At 38.6% G+C, this 20,068-nt stretch overlaps 1 protein-coding gene across 1 annotated transcript in view; it reads right to left on the reverse strand.

The window, feature by feature from the left end:
* Positions 1-20,068, reverse strand: part of LOC114650543 (HMG box transcription factor BBX) — a 312,812-nt gene that overhangs the window by 62,462 nt on the left and 230,282 nt on the right. The window contains 2 exon segments of the mRNA XM_028800239.2: positions 9,567-9,647; positions 15,685-15,765. Of these exon segments, the coding sequence (XP_028656072.1) occupies positions 9,567-9,647; positions 15,685-15,765 (162 nt within the window).

Genomic DNA, 20,068 nt, shown 5'->3' on the forward strand with positions numbered 1-20,068 from the left:
TCATATTACATTGAAGGGGCACCTGACACTGACTCAGTTGGCTTTCCTGGAGGAAGCAGCTGTCTTGGAACAGAAGCTTGTCGATGTTGCATCCTCTTTTCTTGTAAGAAGTGACAACAAAGTTCCTTTGCAAGGTGAGCCATAAACACTCTTCTTTTCTCAGAGGACCCCATATATGCCTTGAACAGTACATGTGTGTTGATCACAGCCAGGTCAAGCTTATTATAGCACAAACAACCAGCCACCAGCGTGTTCCTGCTCGCATTGAATAAGCACATGCCTTCTGGTGCATGATGTCAACGCAGCACGGGAAAAAAAAGAAAGAAACAAATATATGTGATATTGGGTGTAAATTTATGGTACTTGTAAAAGTTAGCTTTTTTCAGTTTTATTCTCTCAGTCGCTATCACGCTCTCCCCTGCCCCCCACCTCCTGATCTGACCCTAACTAACAGCGCCAGCATAAATTTACACCCGATCTGACGCTGTTCATTTTCAAATAATATTGTATTAGGGCGACAATGTTTTCAGATTGGTACTATTCAGGTCATAAAATTATTTCTTAAAAATTTCACATATATTTGTCACGCTTAGGTCACAGAATTGCACAGAAACACAGGAGATTTTAGAGACAGGAACTTTACTCAAACATGTCAAACAAACATATCTCTTTCAAAAGTAAAACGAGCTCAGTATGCAGTTAGTTCTCAATTAAAAGAATAGACAAACATCATAGGGGTGCACAATGGGAATGGGACCCCCAGCAGGAGCAGAGGATGTCTGGGGGAGGAGAGAGAAACAAAGCAATCATCAAAAAAGGACAAGTGCTGTTCTGGCTTTTAAGTATGCGAAGTGCCGCGCGAGACGCATATCATGCAACAGAGCAGCCGCAAGTAAGCCCAGCAAGTAAGGGAGCAATGTGAAGGTAGTCTATCAGCGTTTTTAAGCAGGGGTTTTTTGAGGAGTGTCCGTGTCCTCTAGGGGTGCATTCAGCCCCCCTGCTCACAAACTAACAGCGTCAGACCCCAGGGGGGGGGGGGCGGTAGTATGTATCGTGATCGTGAATGAGAGAATAAAAGTGAAAAAAACCATCTAACTTTTACAAGTACTATAAATTTACATTGGCTGTTACAGACACAAACTAAATGTATGTGTTTATTGTATATAATATTAACAATAAAAGCAGCTCACTACTCAAAACGTTATAAATATAAGAGCCAGTCAGGATGGAACCGGGGACTCTTGAATACAAGTCAGAAATTCTTACCGTTGCGCCACGGAAACTGTTGTATCATCGTTGAACCGTTTGTGAAAGTGTTTATTTGATCTTTGACTTCAGAATTCACACATTATATATTGTATGTCTACATTTTGTCATTTATTACTAAAATATGAAAAACATTTCTGTTTTAACGATGTGTTTACACGTATCCATATTACTAACCGAGAATGCTAAACCGGATGGACGCAGGGACATCCGGCCATGGGCCGTAGCCGCAAAAAGACGTACTGCACAGGCGCACCAAGAAATGAGGCGCCGCGAGAGGCGGACAAGACCACAGAAAAAAGGAGTGAGCACAGAAAAAAGGAGTCAAACGCAGGCGACGCACACAGCACGAGCAAAACCCCCCCTCCCCCCCACACACACAAGCAACGGACGGGACACACACAAAGAGGACGATTCAACAAGCCCCTGGCACACAAAAAAAAGAGCCCGCAAACCCCCCCCCCCCCCCCCCCAGCCCCACACACACACAAGCAACGGACGGGACACACACAAAGAGGAGGATTTAATCCCATTGCACACGAAACGGGACGCACACAAAGAGGAGGATTCAACAAGCCACAAGCACACAAAAAAAAGAAGCCGCGAGCACCACACAAAGCCCATTGGACACGAAACGGGACAGACTATGGACATAGCACACGAAACGTACACAAAAACGACGATTCAGACCCACGACCACAGTAACATAAATAACAAATGACACACAAAGCCCCATTTCTAAATGAACCGTCCGTATTAAACATACGTCATCTCAACATGTTCACAATATGTAGCATAGGTAGATCTCATTACAATGAGGCACTATTAACCGTTCAACCGCAGAAAAGGCTCCATATTAACAGTGAGTGCGATCCTCCTTAGTACTTATCCATATTTCTCACGCTCAAGAACAAACAAGTCATGAATTCATGATCACAGGTACAAAACGATACCGCTCGGATAACGGGACCAAACACAATTCACACTATGCAGCATAGGTGGATCTCATTACAATAAGGCACTATTAACCGTTCAACCGCAGAAAAGGCTCCATATTAACAGTGAGTGCAATACTCCTTATTACTTATCCATATTTCTAGAAGAAAAAATGTCTCGGCTCCAAAAACGCAAAGCTCAACTAAAGCTTCTAACTAACGATGTACCTAAAAGTAAAAACTTTATGAACTGCATTAGATCCTACAATAGTTCATTTCCTTTTGCATCTACCGGAGTAAATATCAGGCCACCAAAAGGCAATGGCCCATACTGCTTTCGCATATGTGCACAAATACTGCATCGCATTGGAACAGTGCACCCTGAAACAAATCAACAACGCAAATATGCACAAATCTACATCCTAGATCAGGGGTCGGCAACCCGCGGCTCTGGAGCCACATGCGGCTCTTCAGCCTCCTTGTAGTGGCTCCCTTTGGCCTTGACAAAAAAAAAAAAACATGAAAATGAATAATGGCAATTTCTTAATTTAAGTTGTATTTATATATATGTTTATTTACGACTACTACTGTTATACATTTTAACATCTAATTTAGAGAGTTTAATTCTGCGTGGACAGAAGCAATTGCCTTCACCGCCAACGACGCTGGCTTACCGGTGTGCTTAATATGTCGCGATAAATTATCGAATAACAAAAAATGTAACACTGAAAGACATTTTCGAAACAAGCACTCAGCATTCAAAATACCCAAGTGAAGATAAGCGAAAGAGAGCAATTTCGGAACTGCAATGGAAAGCTGAACAGAGCAAACATACTTTCAAAAAGTGGATCACTTCTACACAGTCAACTACAGCTGCTAGTTTTGTGGCAGCTCAAGAGATCGTAAGGAGGGGTAAGCCGTTCACAGACGGAGAATACATGAAAGAATCGTTCATAAAAATATCAGAGCATCTATTCTCCGACTTTAAAAACAAACGGGAAATTGTTCAGAAAATGCAAGCTGCATTTAGAGAAAGATTCAGTGAGTTCAGAAAGGAAAAACACACACTCTCTCCTTCCCTGTCACACCCCTGGACATCGACCCATCCCTGCTGAACACATCCGCATTCACAGGAGTGAGTAAGTAAGCCCGATCTAGAAATTGAACTGGACAACATGGCAGATAAAGATTAATGGGTGTCCAAGTTCAAATGCCTGACAGCGGATCTTGAAGAAGTCGCCCGTCATAAGGCTACTCTCGCTAAAGAGCACAAATGGAGTGATATTGAAAACCTCCCCAAACCCGACAAATTTGTTTTCGACACATGGAGTGCCATTCCTGAAACGTATATGAACATGAAAAAATATGCCTTTGGAGTCCTGTCCGTCTTTGGCTCAACATACTTAAGTGAGCAAGTTTTCTCAAGCATGAACTTCATAAAGTCCAAATATCGCTCCCGCCTCACACATGAGAGCCTGCAGTCCTGTGTGAAGGTCAAAGTCACATTGTACAGCCCCGACATAGAGATGATCAGCAGCGAACTTCAGGAACAGAAGTCACATTAAACAGGTGAGAACAATAGCATTTAATATGCTATTATTTTTCAGAAAAAAAAAAACACATTCATTTTGGACCCGGAGCTGATGTAGGTTTTTTGTATGTTCAGGTGCTTCAGTTGATTCAGCACACTGAAATGGAATTTAATGTTTACTTTTTTAAAGCTGCTAAGCTACAGCTAAATGTTTTATTTATATTAAAGTGGGCTAGTTTTTATTTTAATTTTACACAGGTATAGGAAGGACCCAAATAGGCCTGCATAGTTCAGTTTAATTTATTTCAAAGTAGGCCTACACATGCACACTGCACTTCTGTTTGTTGTATTCCGTGGTTGTAACATGTAAAATCTAAAAAATGATTAAAACTTTTAAAAGTTTATAAGCTGTGTTATGTTTTGTGGCTCCAGACTATTTTTCTTTGGAGGAAGGGGGGGGCAAAATGGCTCTTTTCATAGTGAAGGTTGCAGACCCCTGTCCTAGATCCACATGACGCAATCTATCAATCAAAGTGCTGCATCGCAACAGGCACGGATTCAAAACGAAACACCTCCCGTCTCAGACATACGTTAACGGCAAGGAAGGCTACAACGGGCTTCTCACACAGCACAGGCAAATCGATTACAGCTCCAAAACAACACGTCCCAAATACTACACATGCAACAACGCGCCTCTCAAACGGCACAAGCAAAACATACACCAGGAAAATTCATTCGGATTAATGAATGTCATTTGCAATCATTGTCATTCAGTTCACTTCCCTGAAGAAACAACTGGCAATACAAGTAATACATTTACACGTTGTTGTCAAAAGGGTCAAATTAGACTGCCTCCTTTACATTCATATCCTGAATATCTACAGAACCTTCTAACTAACGATGTACCTGAAAGTGAAATCTTTATCAACTGCATTAGATCCTACAAATCGGTATCCACTATGAACATTAACGGTGGCACTGCATGTGACATCCGTCTTGCAAAAATGTTAATTATTGATGAATGTACAATGGCATCCAGTCACTTACTCAACACCATTCATAAACTTCTGCAAACATTTATGAATAATAATATTCGCTTTGGAGGAAAGGTACTGTTATTAGGAGGAGATTTTAGACAGTGCTTAGCTATTCTTCCACATGCCATGCGCTCAGCTATTGTTCAGTGCACCTTAAAAATACGCAGACAATTGGCATTGCTTTTCAAAAGATACAGTTAGTAAAAAAGATACGATGTCCAGAACCAGATCATAACAATTGCTTATTACAACTGGGAGATGGTACACTCACCAATACAGATGGACTTCACCCACATATTATTACAATTCCTCAAGCCTTTATCTGCGACGACTTAGTTACAGACAGATTTGGAACAGCAATCTCATTAGACCAAATGCCCCTTTTAACACAACGCACTATATTATGTCCAAAAAATATTAATGTGGAAAACATAAATACCCAAGTCATTCCATTACTTCCTGGACAGACACAACTCTTTCTAAGCTCTGACAAACTTGACTCTGATCACAACAATAACCATCTTCATTGACATTACAAGTTCTGACCTGGAATTACCTTTTACACTTAAACGGCGTGTACAAAGAAATTTTCAAATAAACCTTTACACTGTGCCACACACTTTATTATTTGCTTTCTATTTGCATCATCTACACCTTCACACTATTCTATATCTCATTCATACATCACGCTCTTTGTCATTCCCAACACCAGGGGTTGGCGAGCGAAGCGAGCAGGGGGCGGAGCCCCCTAGTTGTTTTAGAAACGGAACACACATGAAATGCATGTGTTCCAAATAACGATCTATTATTACCCTATACAACTCTAGGTACCTGACACCCAGATAATCAAGGCTGGAACTGGGAGAACTTTGTGCCCGTTTTGTGGCGGTGGGGGGATGGAATAGTAGGCTGCTTGCTGCTTGTCTTGATCGGCACATTTACAAGACAAAAGACGCTGATGGAGAGGTGCGAATGGATTTAAGGTGGGCTGGTGAGTTTTTTCGTAGGCTTTGGTAATTCTAGTGTTAAACATTTTACACTGAACATTAAGTTTTAAATTTGTAGGTCTTTTTTTTTAATCTGGAGTAAATCTGGAACACAAATAATTGTAGAAAACTCTGTTACAAATGTACCAATCTCATAAGCAGTGTACAGTCATGGCCGAAATTATAGGCACCCCTGGAATTTTCCCAGAAAATTATTGCAATTACAAATATTTTTGTATATACATGTTTATTTCCTTTATGTGCATTGGAACAACACAAAAAAACAGAGAAAAAAAGCCAAATCTGACATCATGTCACACAGAACTCCAAAAATGGGCCGGACAAAATTATTGGCACCCTTTCAAAATTGTGGGTAAATCGTTTTATTTCAAGCATATGATGCTCGTTTGAATTCACCTGTGGCAAGAAATAGGTGCTGGCAATATAGCAATCACACCTGAAGCCAGTTAAAATGGAGAAAAGTTGACTCAACCTTTCTGTTGTGTGTCTGAGTGTGCCACACTAAGCATGGAGAACAGAAAGAAGAGCAGAGAATTGTCTGAGGACTTGAGAACAAAAATTGTGGAAAAATATCAACAATCTCAAGGCTACAAGTCCATCTCCAGAGATCTTCATGTTCCTTTGTCCACTGTGCGCAACATAATCAAGAAGTTCACAACACATGGCACTGTAGCTAATCTCCCTGGACGTGGACGTTAGAGAAAAATTGATAAAAGACTGCAACGAAGGATAGTCCGAATGGTGGAATAACAACCCCAATCAACTTCAAAACATATTCAAGCTGTTCTGCAGACTCTGGGTGCAACAGTGTCAGCTCAAACTATCCGTCGACATCTGAACGAAATGAAACGCTATGGCAGGAGAGCCAGGAGGACCCCACTGCTGACACAGAAACATAAAAAAGCCAGACTGGAGTTTGCCAAAATGTACTTGAGGAAGCCAAAATCCTTCTGGGCGAACGTCTTGTGGACAGATGAGACCGAGGTAGAGCTTTTTGGCAAAACTCATCATTCTACTGTTTACAGAAAACGGAATGAGGCCTACAAAGAAAAGAACACAGTGGAGGTTCTAAGATGTTTTGGCGATGTTTTGCTGCCTCTGGCACTGGATGCCTTGATTGTGTGCAAGGCATCATGAAATCTGAAGACTACTAAAAGATACTGGGGCGCAATGTGGGGCCCAATATCAGAAAGCTGGGTCTGCGTCAGAGGTCATGGGTGTTCCAGCAGGACAATGACCTCAAACATACCTCTGAAAGCACTCAGAAATGGTTGAAAACAAAGCGCTGGAGAGTTCTAAAGTGGCCAGCAATGAGTCCAGATCTAAATCCGATTGAACACTCATGGAGAGATCTCAAAATTGCTGTTGGGAGAAGGCGCCCTTCAAATCTGAGAAACCTTGAGCAGTTTGCAAAAGAAGAGCGATCGGAAATTCCAGTTGAGAGGTGTAACAAGCTTCTTGATGGTTATAGGAAGCGCTTGATTTCAGTTATTTTTTCCAAAGGGCGTGCAACCAAATATTAAGTAGAGGGTGCCAATAATTTTGTCCAGCCCGGTTTTTGAGTTTTGTGTGAAATGATGTCAGATTTGGCTTTTTTTCTCTGTTTTTTTGTGTTGTTCCAATGCACATAAAGGAAATAAACATGTGTATACCAAAACATTTGTAATTGCAACAATTTTCTGGGAGAAATGGTGCATTTTCAAGGAAAATTCCAGAGGTGCCGATAATTTCAGCCATGACTGTATTTGTTTTTGGCCATAGATTTTAGGCTACATTTTAGACAGATAGAACTTTATTTGGCTTTTAGGGAAATTTAGCTTTTTACAGAAACTCCTTAAATAAATAAATACATAAATAGGTAGATAAGTAAGTAAATAAATAAATATACACATACAATTTGTTATAAACACGCACTGGAATTACTATAAAGCAAGAAAATTTTAAAAAAGAAAAGTTATGAGGCATTACTTTTTCAGCTTTGTCAGGAAAGACGTAAAATGTGTTTTGAAAGTCCAACTTTAATCCCAACCCCATTTTTTACTTAAAGGAAATAAATTTAAAAAATACAAAAGCTTTGTCACTGTTAATAGCATACGTGAAAATTCTGATAGAAATTAAAATACAAAACATGCTGAATTCAAAAGCAGTTTAATCTGTAACACCTTTCTTATGATGTATATCACATTAATATAAATAATATTTTCCTACACTGAACTGCCACAAAAACATGCATTGTAAAATGAGAGATCTGTGCTAGCATTTATTCATTTAATAAGTAAGAAAGACAACTTGGCCAACTAGAACAAGGTATGACACGTAATTTAGCATTAAAAACATAATATAAACAAAGCATAGGGTGGTTAAAAGTGCATGTTTTTAACTATTTAACGTTTTGAAACTAAATATGCAACAGCCTTGCGGCTTTATAAAGCACATCAGAATATGCTTAATTTAATTCATAACTACGGACATGCCAGCTGATTAGGGAGGAAAGCTCTGCCACTCACAGATAACAACAGTATTTCATTAAGCCTTTTGCAAATAAAACAAACATTTTCATTCTTTTTTAATCCCCTGGTCGAATTGTGACATCAACCATTGGTAATTCTAGGAATTTGTCATGTTGTCATTCTAAACTGAAACCAGGAAGTCACAAGTGAAAATGAATGCAAATATTTTATTAGTGAAATTGTCTTCTGTTCTGCAATAATACTTCTGCCTTCAACCAAAAATTGTGTCAGCTTTACCAAAAAAGTAACAAGTCTTTCTCAGTTTCATTCACTAAAGCAAAAATCAATTCCTGATGGACTGTATTTATAAACAACTATGGTAAACAGCTGAAAAATTATAAAGGAAAAATATTATTCCTAAATAATAATGTTATGTCTATCATGAAAGAGATTACATCGGTATCTCATGCTGGTATGTATCTTCATTTTAAGCTTCTTTGGTCCTTAACTAAAGATAACCACACGTGTTAGTCCAAATGTTGGTAATACCTCATTTGTACCGTTTTCCTGGAAGAACTTTACTTCACCTTACTCAAAATACAGTTGCCTGCCCAAATTCAAAACTTAATTTACATCGTCTTGCATTAACTACAAATTGGGGAGCTTGCCAGATTTAAAATGATGGTTTTAGTTTTATCTGGTCTGAGATCTAACCATTAAATACCTTCATAAGAAAACTGCACCCTATGTATTAGCCAGATTTCTGTCCAATGTCATACTGTTCTTTTACCTCACAGTACTGCATTCACACTGTAATGCCAATGTAATGTTTGGCCATTATGCCACTGTCAGAAATTATTAGCTGAAACAGTACTTCACCAGAAAGATGATATACAGAGAATACAGATGCTAATGTACAATGTTTTCACAAAACGTAATTCTTAAAAATATTAGATTTTGTGAAAAAATACTCTTGTACGTATATAGATTACTAATATGGGAAAAAAGGCAAAAAGCTATTTTCAGGCAGAACAAATAATAAAGTTAAAGACACAGTTTCATCTAGTTAGCATTCACCATAACTTTACCCTTTTATTACAATATAAATGATTAACAATTATTACATGTCATGTGCACAATCTTATCATTCTTTTTTTTCTAATATCACATGCAATGCATGAACATTCAAATTGCAGCACCAATCTGCTTCTGTTCTTTTCTAGACATGCATTTTTAATTTAGATTTAAGTGTTAAAAATCCAGAAAATACTATTAAATAATGATGAGCATTGCAGCCGAAAGAAGAAGATTGCATCTACATTAATTTCAAACAAATTTACCTCAGCCAGTTGAGATAGTGAGGAATTTCCACCGGGTTTACAGGAGTCCGTGAACCCAATTTGAGAAGTGCTAGAAGAGATCTAACAAAAAGGCACAGTATAAGAATGTATAAATTAATATGATGTGTTTTAAAACACCAGTACTCTTAGCCAAAAGGGTGCTGGCGGAAATTAGGCTACTGTTGGCCGAAGAAAGAGAAGAAGAGGGGGGGGGGAGACATGTCCGGAGGAAAGAGGAGAGGAGGAAGGTAAAGAGAGTGTAACTGAGGGTAGGAACTTTGAATGCTGGCAGTATGACTGGTAATGGGAAAGAGTTAGCCAATATGATGGAGAGAAGGAAGAATGATGTATTGTGTGTGCAAGAGACTAAATGGAAGGGGAGTAAGGCCAGGTGGATCGGAGGAGGATTCAAATTGTTCTATCATAGTGTGGATGGGAGGAGAAATGGGGTAGGAGTTATTCTGAAGGAACAGCATGTCAGGAGTGTTTTGGAGGTGAAAAGAGTGTCAGACAAAGTAATGATCACAAAGGTGGAAATTGGAGGTATGATGATGAATGTTGTTAGTGCATATGCCCTGCAAGTTGGGTGTGCGATGAATGAGAAAGAAGATTTCTGGAGTGAGTTGGATGAAGTGATGGACAGTGTACCCAAGGGACAGAAAGTGGTGATTGGAGCGGATTTCAAAAGACATGTTGGTGAAAGGAAAACAGAGGATATTAGGAAGTGATGGGCAGGTATGGTGTCAAGGAGAGGAACGAAGGTGGTCAGATGATAATGGATTTTGCAAAAAGAATGGGCATGTCTCTGGTGAATACGTATTATTAAGATAAGGAGAAACATAGGATGACATGCAAGAGTGGAGGAAGATATATTATATATATATATATATATATAATATATTATTACAGGTATATTATATGCTACCGAGAAGAGTCAATCTGAAGGAGATTGAAGACTGCAGAGTGGTGGCATGGGAAACTGCAGTTAGACAGCATAGGATGGTGGTCTGTAGGATGAAGTTGGCGATCAAGAAGAGGAGGAGAGTGAGGGCGAAGCCAAGGATCGAATGGTGGAAATTGAAAAAGGAAGACTGCAAAGTTGAGTTTAGGGAGGGGTGAGACAGGCACTGGGTGGCAGTGAAGAGTTACCAGACAGCTGGGCAACTACAGCAGAAGTAGTAAGGGTGACAGCAAGTAGGGTAGTTGGTGTGACATCTGGACAGAGGAAGGAGGAAAAGGAAACCTGGTGCTGGAATGGGAAAGTACTGGAGAGTATATAGAGGAAGAGGATGGCAAAGAAGAAGTGGGATAGTCAGAGAGATGCAGAAAGTAGAAAACAGTATAGGGAGATAAGGTGTAAGGTGAAGAGTGAGGTGGTGAAGGCTAAAGAAAAGGCGTATGATGAGTTGTATGAGAAGCTGGACACTAATAAGGGAGAAAAAGACCTGTACCGATTGGCCAGACAGAGGGACCGAGCTGGGAAAGATGTGAAGCAGGTTAGAGTAACAAAAGATGAAGATGGAAACATACTCACAAGCGAGGAAGGTGTGTTGACCAGATGGAAAGAGTACTTTGAGAGGCTGATGAATGAAGAGAATGAGAGAAAGACAAGGTTGGATGATGTGGAACATAGTGAATCAGGAAGTGCACCAGATTAGCAAGGAGGAAGTAAGGATAGCTGTGAAGAGGATGAAGAATGGAAAGGCCGTTGGTCCAGATGACATACCCTTGGAGATGGCAGTGGAGTTTTTAACCAGCCTGTATAATGGAATCTTGGAAAATGAGAGGATGCCTGAGGAGTGGAGAAAAAGTGTACTGATACTGATTTTTAAGAATAAGAGGGATATGCAGAGCTGTACTAAGTACAGGGGGATAAAATTGATGAGCCACAGCATGAAGGTATGGGAAAGAGTAGTGGCTAAGATGGGTAATGATTAGTGAGCAACAGTATGGTTTCATGCCAAGAAAGAGCACAAAAATACAGTGTTTGCTCTGAGGGTGTTGATGGAGAAGTATAGAGAAGGCCAGAATGAGTTGCATTCCGTCTTTGTGGACTTGAAGCAAGCATATGATAGGGTGCCTCGAGAGGAATTGTAGTATTGTATGAGGAAGTAAGAGTTATACAGGATATGTACAAGGCAAGTGTGACAGTGGTGGGGTCTGTGGTAGGAGTGACAGATGCATTCAGTGTGGAGGTGGGAGTACATCAGGGATCGGTTCTGAGCCTTTTTTTATTTGAAATGGTGATGGACAGGTTGACAGATTAAATTAGACAGGAGTCCCAGTGGACTATGATGTTTGCTGATGACATTGTGATCTGCAGTGAGAGTAGTGAGCAGATCTAGGAGACACTGTAGATGTGGAGATATGCTCTAGGGAGGAGAGGAATGGAGGTCAGTAGGAACAAGACAGAATACATGTGTGCAAATGAGAGGGAGGTCAGTGGAATGGTGAGGATACAGGGAGTAGAGTTGGCGAAGGTGGATGAGTTTAAATACTTGGGATCAACAGTACAGAGTAATGGGGACTGTGGAAGACAAGTGAAAAAGAGTGTAGGCAGGGAGGAATGGGTGGAGAAGAGTGTCAGGAGTAATTTGTGACAGACGGGTATCAGCAAGAGTGAAAGTGAAGGTCTACAGGACGGTAGTGAGACTGGCTATGTTATATGGTCTAGAGACAGTGACACTGACCAGAAAGCAGGAGAAAGAGCTGGAGGTGGCAGAGTTAAAGATGCTAAGATTTGCATTGGGAGTGACGAGGATGGACAGGATTAGAAATAAGTACATTAGAGGGTCAACTCAGGTTGGACGAATGGGAGACAAAGTCAGAGAGGCGAGATTGTGTTGGTTTGGACATGTGCAGAGGAGAGATGCTGGGTATATTGGGAGAAAGATGTTAAAGATAGAGCTGCCAGGAAACAGGAAAAGGGGAAGGCCTAAGCAGAGGTTTATGAATGTGGTGAGAGAGGACATGCAGGTGATGGGTGCAACAGAGAAAGATGCAGAGGACAGAAGAGATGGAAAAAGATGATCCGCTGTGGCAACCCCTAACAGGAGCAGCCAAAAGAAGAAGAAGAAGAATTTTTTAAACAAAAAAAACTAAAATAACTACTCTGGCAAATCTCTTACTTGAGTGGCACCAATCACACAATTCACCACGATTTATTTCCTAAATTTGTTTATTCCAGTATGAGGTAAGAAGACTGCATATATTAAAAAAAATACCTCGTTCATGGATATAATTTTACAAAAAAGTTTTGGTAGCCTGAAGGACAAGTTGGATGAAAAATTGTTGTACTACTACTCTCAAGACAAACAAAAATATTGTTTTGTAGTTATTATAACAGCAGAGCTTAGAATTTAGAAAGAGGTTCTACAATTAAAACTTCACCCACTTACTAAAATGGATAAATACTTTGAAAATGAAGCAGCACAAGCATGGGCACAACAAGCCATTTTTAACATTTAATGTACGTATCACATTAAAAAGTTTGGCAAGCCACTTTAACAGTTAATATTTCAAAACTCAACATTTGAGGGTTCTAAAAAAGCAAAAACATAACTTAGTAACTAAATTACAGCTATTTTGATATAAGAGCAGATTCAAGTAAACACAAGCAGAAGTAATTATAGTGGATCAGGAGATAGGAATCTAAACAAAGGACAGACAAAAATCTAAAAACTGTGAATGGAAATTTTTTGTCAAAATTCAAATCATTACCCTAAACCAAAGAAATCTGTTACTCTAAACACTGAACTCCGACCCTTATACCATTGTGACGATGACATTATGCATTACACACTTCTGGTTGTCCCATAGTAGCAAACCATATAGCAACCATCAACAAAAGACTACAAAATAATGGCATCCACTAACAAAATGACATTGTGTAACAACAAAAACAAGACGTGGAAAAATATTAACTTCATCAAAATGAAACCAAAATTAAAAATAAACAGTAGAAATGAATTCCACATTAAGTCAACCCCCCCTTAAAGGAACAGCAACACATGAAAACAAAAATGTAATACAATCATAGCAACAACCCCTCATGTGACAGTGATTTTACAGAAACCAAACAAAATGCACCATTATGTACTTTGGAATACAAATTTCAATGATTTTTAGAAAACTATTGTGATATCTTATTCTTTATCTAAATTTGCCATCTTAATCATGTGCTACACACATGACATTTTTCCACTGTATGTTGTCATACCACTGGTAAAACAAAACTAACCAAGAAGCTGTAATATCTTTACCAAACTACACCAGCAACTTTAGACCGAGAGGGTAAGTTGTAAAGTCTTGGCAAGAGTGCAACCAAGAATTAGGTAAGACAAAGTAACGCTGGGAATAGTTAGGCTTGTTTTGTAGTTCCTGATGGGACACGTCTTTTTTATGCCATGGATGCAAAAACTAAAAAGCTTTTGTGTTTTAGAATTATTTAATGCTAGGAAATTAGAATATGTTAAAATTTATAATACTATTTACTGTGGATTTTCAGGGTGAATAAATAATTCCAACTAAAATTTGCAGTTAAGTAGTAACATTTGCTCATGTTCTTGTTGAAAACCAATTTTAAAGTCACTTAATTTCCCCTGTAACACTTCTGTCATTTCATCTCTTAATATTCATTACCTGGGAGCATTACTATTATTATTAACTACACAGTCAAAAAAGAGGACTTTGAAGATCATAATGCAGTACAGGGAAATGTTTTAATCCAAAACCTAAATCAGGCACCTATCAAATTGTAGTATTTCTTCAGTCCTGGTTGCTTGTCAATTCTCATTTTCAAAATCAAAAAATATTCTTTCGAGGCTCTACCAACTATGATGTCACATCTACCCACTGTTGTTCCACTACTTTAAAATCCACAGTCTCCAACAAATACTTTGTTCGAACAGAGGTTTTCCATTTCATTTTATGGCACATTTATTTATGTTTGTTTGCATCTGAGTTTTCATCTTTTCCCTGAATACAAGTCTCATTTCGATATGCTGCTAACAATTTAATGTATGAGGATACTTATATTTTCCAAGTATTCTCTGATCTCATTTTCTACAAATATTTAATAAATGATCACTGCTACTGTTGTTGGGGCTCCATATTTTAGAATAAAGACCATTAATGCAGTTACTTAAGTTATAAACATAAAAACATACATTATATTTTATAGTTCACTGTAAGTTTTTCTTCCCTCCCATATTTGAAATACATAAAATAGTATGGAATTCTTAAGATCATGGACAATACAACCCTAAAGCTCAAATATGAATTTACACTATATTGTCACCTTCGCCATTCTAAATGATTTTGATGCTTTGTAAAACAAATTACAATACGCTACAATTAGTCCTTTAATTCCTATTTCAAATTCATATAAATACATTCACTGTGCTTTTCTGGAGGATTCCATTATTACCTTTTGCTCATTTTCAACAGAAAGTAAACAAAGCAGTTTTTCAAATGATCTGAACAGTAAGAAAAATATTCATAATATTTCAAACTTTACTATCTGGGGCTGAAACCTATTTGTATCTTCATATGTACATTACCGTTTAAAAGTCTGGGGTCACTCAGAAATGTTCATGTTTTGGATAGAAATTGATTCCTTGTATTATCAAGATACAACTAAATTGATATAAATATATAGCCACGGCATCACAAGTTTTTATAATGGCTATTACTACTTGAAATTAATGATTTTTAATAAATTATTCACATTGTTGCAAAGCCCTGTTTTTAGTACCAATTCTTTCAGTGCCCTAATGATAAACCTCTGTAGCATGTCCTTTATTAGTCATGTTTACATGCTAATTGGTTATTAGAGAAACCTTTGTATTTGCATTAGCTCTGCTTAAAAGTTTTTCTGTTCACCTGGGTTGCAAGGTACTGGCATTCCTAAAGTTAATTTCTGGCTTTACCATGGCCAAAATGAAGCAGCTTTCATAAGAAACATGTCAGTTTATTGTTGATGCTAAGCTTCTGAATGGTATTATACATATAACTTATTATAGGGCAGACATCCCTTTAACCCTGTTATGAAGCTTGAAAGCCTTTCCCATGTGAAAATATATATATATTTTAACATGATTCCAATATAAACACTCACCTCTGCAAATTGAAACAGAGTAGATTTTGCTGGCTGCTTTGCATTATCTGTTACTTCAGGAGATGTACTTGAGGAAATCTGCTAGATAAGGAAGAAATTTGTTAGTTACTTTATACCAATTTTAGTAACAAAATATGTTATATTATATTTAATATTGAAATACATAAAATAGCATGGAATTCTTAAGATCATGGACAATATAGTAATCCCTCCTCGATCGCGGGTGTTGTGTTCCAGAACCCCCCGCGAAAGGTGAAAATCCGCGAAGTAGAAACCATATGTTTATATGGTTATTTTTATATTGTCATGCTTGGGTCACAGATTTGCACAGAAACACAGGAGGTTGTAGAGAGACAGGAACTTTATTCAAACACTGCAAACAAACATTTGTCTCTTTTTCAAAAGTTTAAACTGTGCTCCATGACAAGACAGAGATGACAGTTCAGTCTCACAATGAGAATGCAAACATATCTTCCTCTTCAAAGGAGTGTGCGTCAGGAGCAGAGAATGTCAGAGAGAGAGAGAGAGAGAGAGAGAAAAAAGCAAACAATCAAAAATCAATAGGGCTGTTTGGCTTTTAAGTATGCGAAGCACCGGCGCACAAAGCAGCTGTGAGAGCAATGTGAAGGTAATCTTTCAGCATTTTTAGACAAGTGTCCGTATCGTCTAGGGGTGCGAACAGCCCCCCTGCTCACACCCCCTCCGTCAGGAGCAGAGAATGTCAGAGCAAGAGAGAGAGAGAGAGAAAAGCAAACAATCAAAAATCAATACGTGCTGTTTGATCTTTTAAGTATGCGAAGCACCGTGCGGGAAGCATATCCCTTGACAAAGCAGCCATATGTAAGCCCAGCAAGGATGACAGCAATGTGAAGGTAATCTTTCAGCGTTTTTTGAGGAGCGGCCGTATCCTCTAGGGGTGCGAACAGCCCCCGTGCTCACAATATATTTGAGGAGTTTTATTTACTACGTAATACGCGCTCTGGTTGGGTAGCTTCTCAGCCATCTGCCAATAGCGTCCCTTGTATAAAATCAACTGGGCAAACCAACTGAGGAAGCATGTACCAGAAATTAAAAGACCCATTGTCCACAGAAATCCGCGATATATATTTAAATATGCTTACATATAAAATCCGCGATAGAGTGAAGCCGAGAAAGTCGAAGCGCAACATAGCAAGGGATTACTATACAACTCTAAAGCTCAAATATGAATTTACACTATATTGTCACCTTCACCTGCTTTGTAAAACAAATTGCAATATGCTACCATTAGTCCTTTAATTCCTATTTCAAATTCATATAAATGCATTCCCTGTGCTTTTCTGGAGGATTTCATTATTATATATGATAATATATGATATATTATCTGCAACTGAATAAAGATGACTGCCATCTTTCTAAATACTAAATACAATGAGACGTGTCTTGAAATACAGTAAAGAAATAAGAATTAATAAATACCTTTGAGTCACTGTGCTAGAATAAGAACACATTTAAGTACACCTATATATACTGTTTGTTAATTGTGTCTTTTTTTTTTTTTTTACTGTTTATGTCATTTTAATTTTTAATTTTCACTTTACTGTGGCTTTATTGTGGCTGCTTTAAAAAATTTTTGGGCAAATACTTTGAAACACTTAACTCTAGTCATGATCACATGTATGAACACTGCAACAGGGAAATGGGGAATCATTTTAAGGGGACACAGGGATTAGAATCTGTGATAATCAGAATAATGTATGTTTCTAGTAAATTTTATTTCTAGAGATAAGCTCTATGTTCTGGCTTATGGCTTCCCCAACACATACATCAATAAGAGGGGCTTCCAAAATAGAAAGAAAAGGAGGAAGACAGTGCCACCAGAACCTTATTTCCAGGCAACATTTGCTTGTCCATTTCCCAACCTCTTTTACACTCTTCTGCATTCTCTGACTTGAAAGTATATATCATTACTATCCATTTTATAAACCCACATTTCCAAGTCCATAAAATGTACACTCACACATACCAATGAAGTGGTGCCAAACAACATAAAAATTCAACTATGGATGATAGGAGGAAATTAGGCTTGGAAAAAGTCTATGAAGTTCATAGTACATTAAACAAGCATGTCCAAGTAAGTCAACAACATGTCAACAAGAAATTTACCATTTAGATAGATAGAGCTTTATTTGTCCTCAGGGGGATATTTCGCTTTTTAAATTTCAACATAAATAGGTAGATACGTAAGTAAATACATAAATAAATAAATATGAACACACACCGGAATGATTATAAAGCAAGAAAAGTCAAAAGAAAGAAAAGTTATGACTTTGCTGTCACAGTGACATGTATTGCTGTTGGTATAAAGGAGCCTCAGTAGTATTTCTTGGCACAATTCTGCTGAATAATTCATTGGCTGAAATTACTGTGATAGTGTACAAGAAAGAGGATGTCCAGCATAGTTCATAAGGGCACTCAGTTTTATTTTAATTCTCTACTTGATTCCAAGGATTAATAAAATAACAGTGAGAGGTCGAGCTTTTAGTTACAGGGCCCCTAAACTGTGGAATGGTCTGCCTGCTACTATAAGAGATGCCCCTTTGGTCTCAGCTTTTAAATCCCGGCTGAAGACTTACTACTTCAGTTTAGCATATCCTGACTAGAGCTGTTGATTAACTGTACAGACTGCATCTCTGTTGTTAGTCATTAGCACTAAAATTTGTTACTAACCCTCACCTATTCTTTTTCTCTTCTCGGTACTCAAATGTGGCACTTGGTGCCACGGCCCACCTGCCAAGTTGTTTTGCCTGCCTAAGGTAAAGTCATCCCTGATGGAGGATCATAGGAATCATGGGGTAGAGAGGTCCTATCATCGGATTGGCTGGCCCAGCACTGGCCAAATGGGGGAGGCAGCTTGATGGCTGAGGTCTCCAGGACTCCAAACAAATCCAAATCATATTATGTGATATCATCTACTGTTAAATTCTTCTCTGTACTTGTAAAATGTTTATTTTTATAGTGTATTGAGGATTTGATCTGTTCTGTGTATTATACTGTATTGACCCCCTTCTTTTTCACACCCACTGCACGCCCAATCTACCTGGAAAGGGGTCTCTTTTTGAACTGCCTTTCCCAAGGTTTCTTCCATTTTTTCCCTACAAGGGTTTTTTGGGGAGTTTTTCCTTGTCTTCTTAGAGAGTCAAGGCTGGGGGGCTGTCAAGAGGCAGTGCCTGTTAAAGCCCATTGCGGCACTTCTTGTGTGATTTTGGGCTATACAAAAATAAATGATATTGTATTGTATTGTACTTCACTACCACCTCCATGGGGTACAGAGTGCATCATATACAGTAACTGAGCTTGCCCTTTTAAATATCTTGTTGATTCTTTGGGCATCTCATGAGGTGATGTTACCAGACCAGCACACCACTTTGCAGAAAACCGTACTGGCCATCAGAGAGTTATAGAAGATGTGCAGGATGTCACTACCCACATTAAAGGAACACAGTCTCCTAAGGAAAATGAGCCTGCTCTGCCTTTCTTATATTGTTCCTCAGTTTTCAGAGACCAGTCCAACCTGTCATTAATGTGGACCCCAAAATACCTTGAATAGTGACCAGACATAGAGGCTCTTTGGTGTGGAGAACGTCAATAACCAGTTTCATGGTTTTGCTGGTGTTAAGACGCAATTCTTCTTGCACCAAGAAACCTTTCCACCTGACTCCTATTTCTGTCTCATCCCCTTTATCAATACACTCCTCAATCATTTGAGAATTTCTGAAACTGACATGATCTGGGGCCTCATATATAAACGTTGCATACACACAAAAATGTTCAGATAGCAATTTCTACCAATTATCCAAGAACAGTTTGGTGACAAACAATGCCTTTTCCAGCATGATGGAGCAACATGCCATAAGGCAAAAGTGATAACTAAGTGGCTTGGGAAACAAAACATCAAAATTTTGGGTCCATGGCCAGGAAACGCCCCAGACCTCAATCCCATTGACAACTCGTGGTCAATCCTCAAAAGGCTTGTGGACAAACAAAACAGCATGCACTGTGCCTGTGTTTTAACTGGGCTGTATAGGTGGGAAACAGGGGAAGTTGTTTCACACGAGGAAAAACTAAAAAAAAATAAAACTGTGTGTGCAGAACAAAAAATAAATAAAACTGTGAGTGCAGAACTTGTGTATGTATCAGGTCTGAGTGGCAGAAATACCCTCAGCAGGCCACATTGTGTGTAGATACATAGTTTTCTTATCCATTTCTGCTGCAAAATCAGGAAGTAATGGACTCGGGACTAAGCAAACATCCAGCCATCAGCCAAGCTGTTTCGCCAACTTGGGCATATAACACCCATAAGTGTTAATTTTGAAAACATAAAACCTGATGTACACATCTCAGA

The sequence above is a fragment of the Erpetoichthys calabaricus genome, chromosome 4 (assembly GCF_900747795.2).
Source record: "Erpetoichthys calabaricus chromosome 4, fErpCal1.3, whole genome shotgun sequence".
NCBI lineage: Eukaryota > Metazoa > Chordata > Cladistia > Polypteriformes > Polypteridae > Erpetoichthys > Erpetoichthys calabaricus.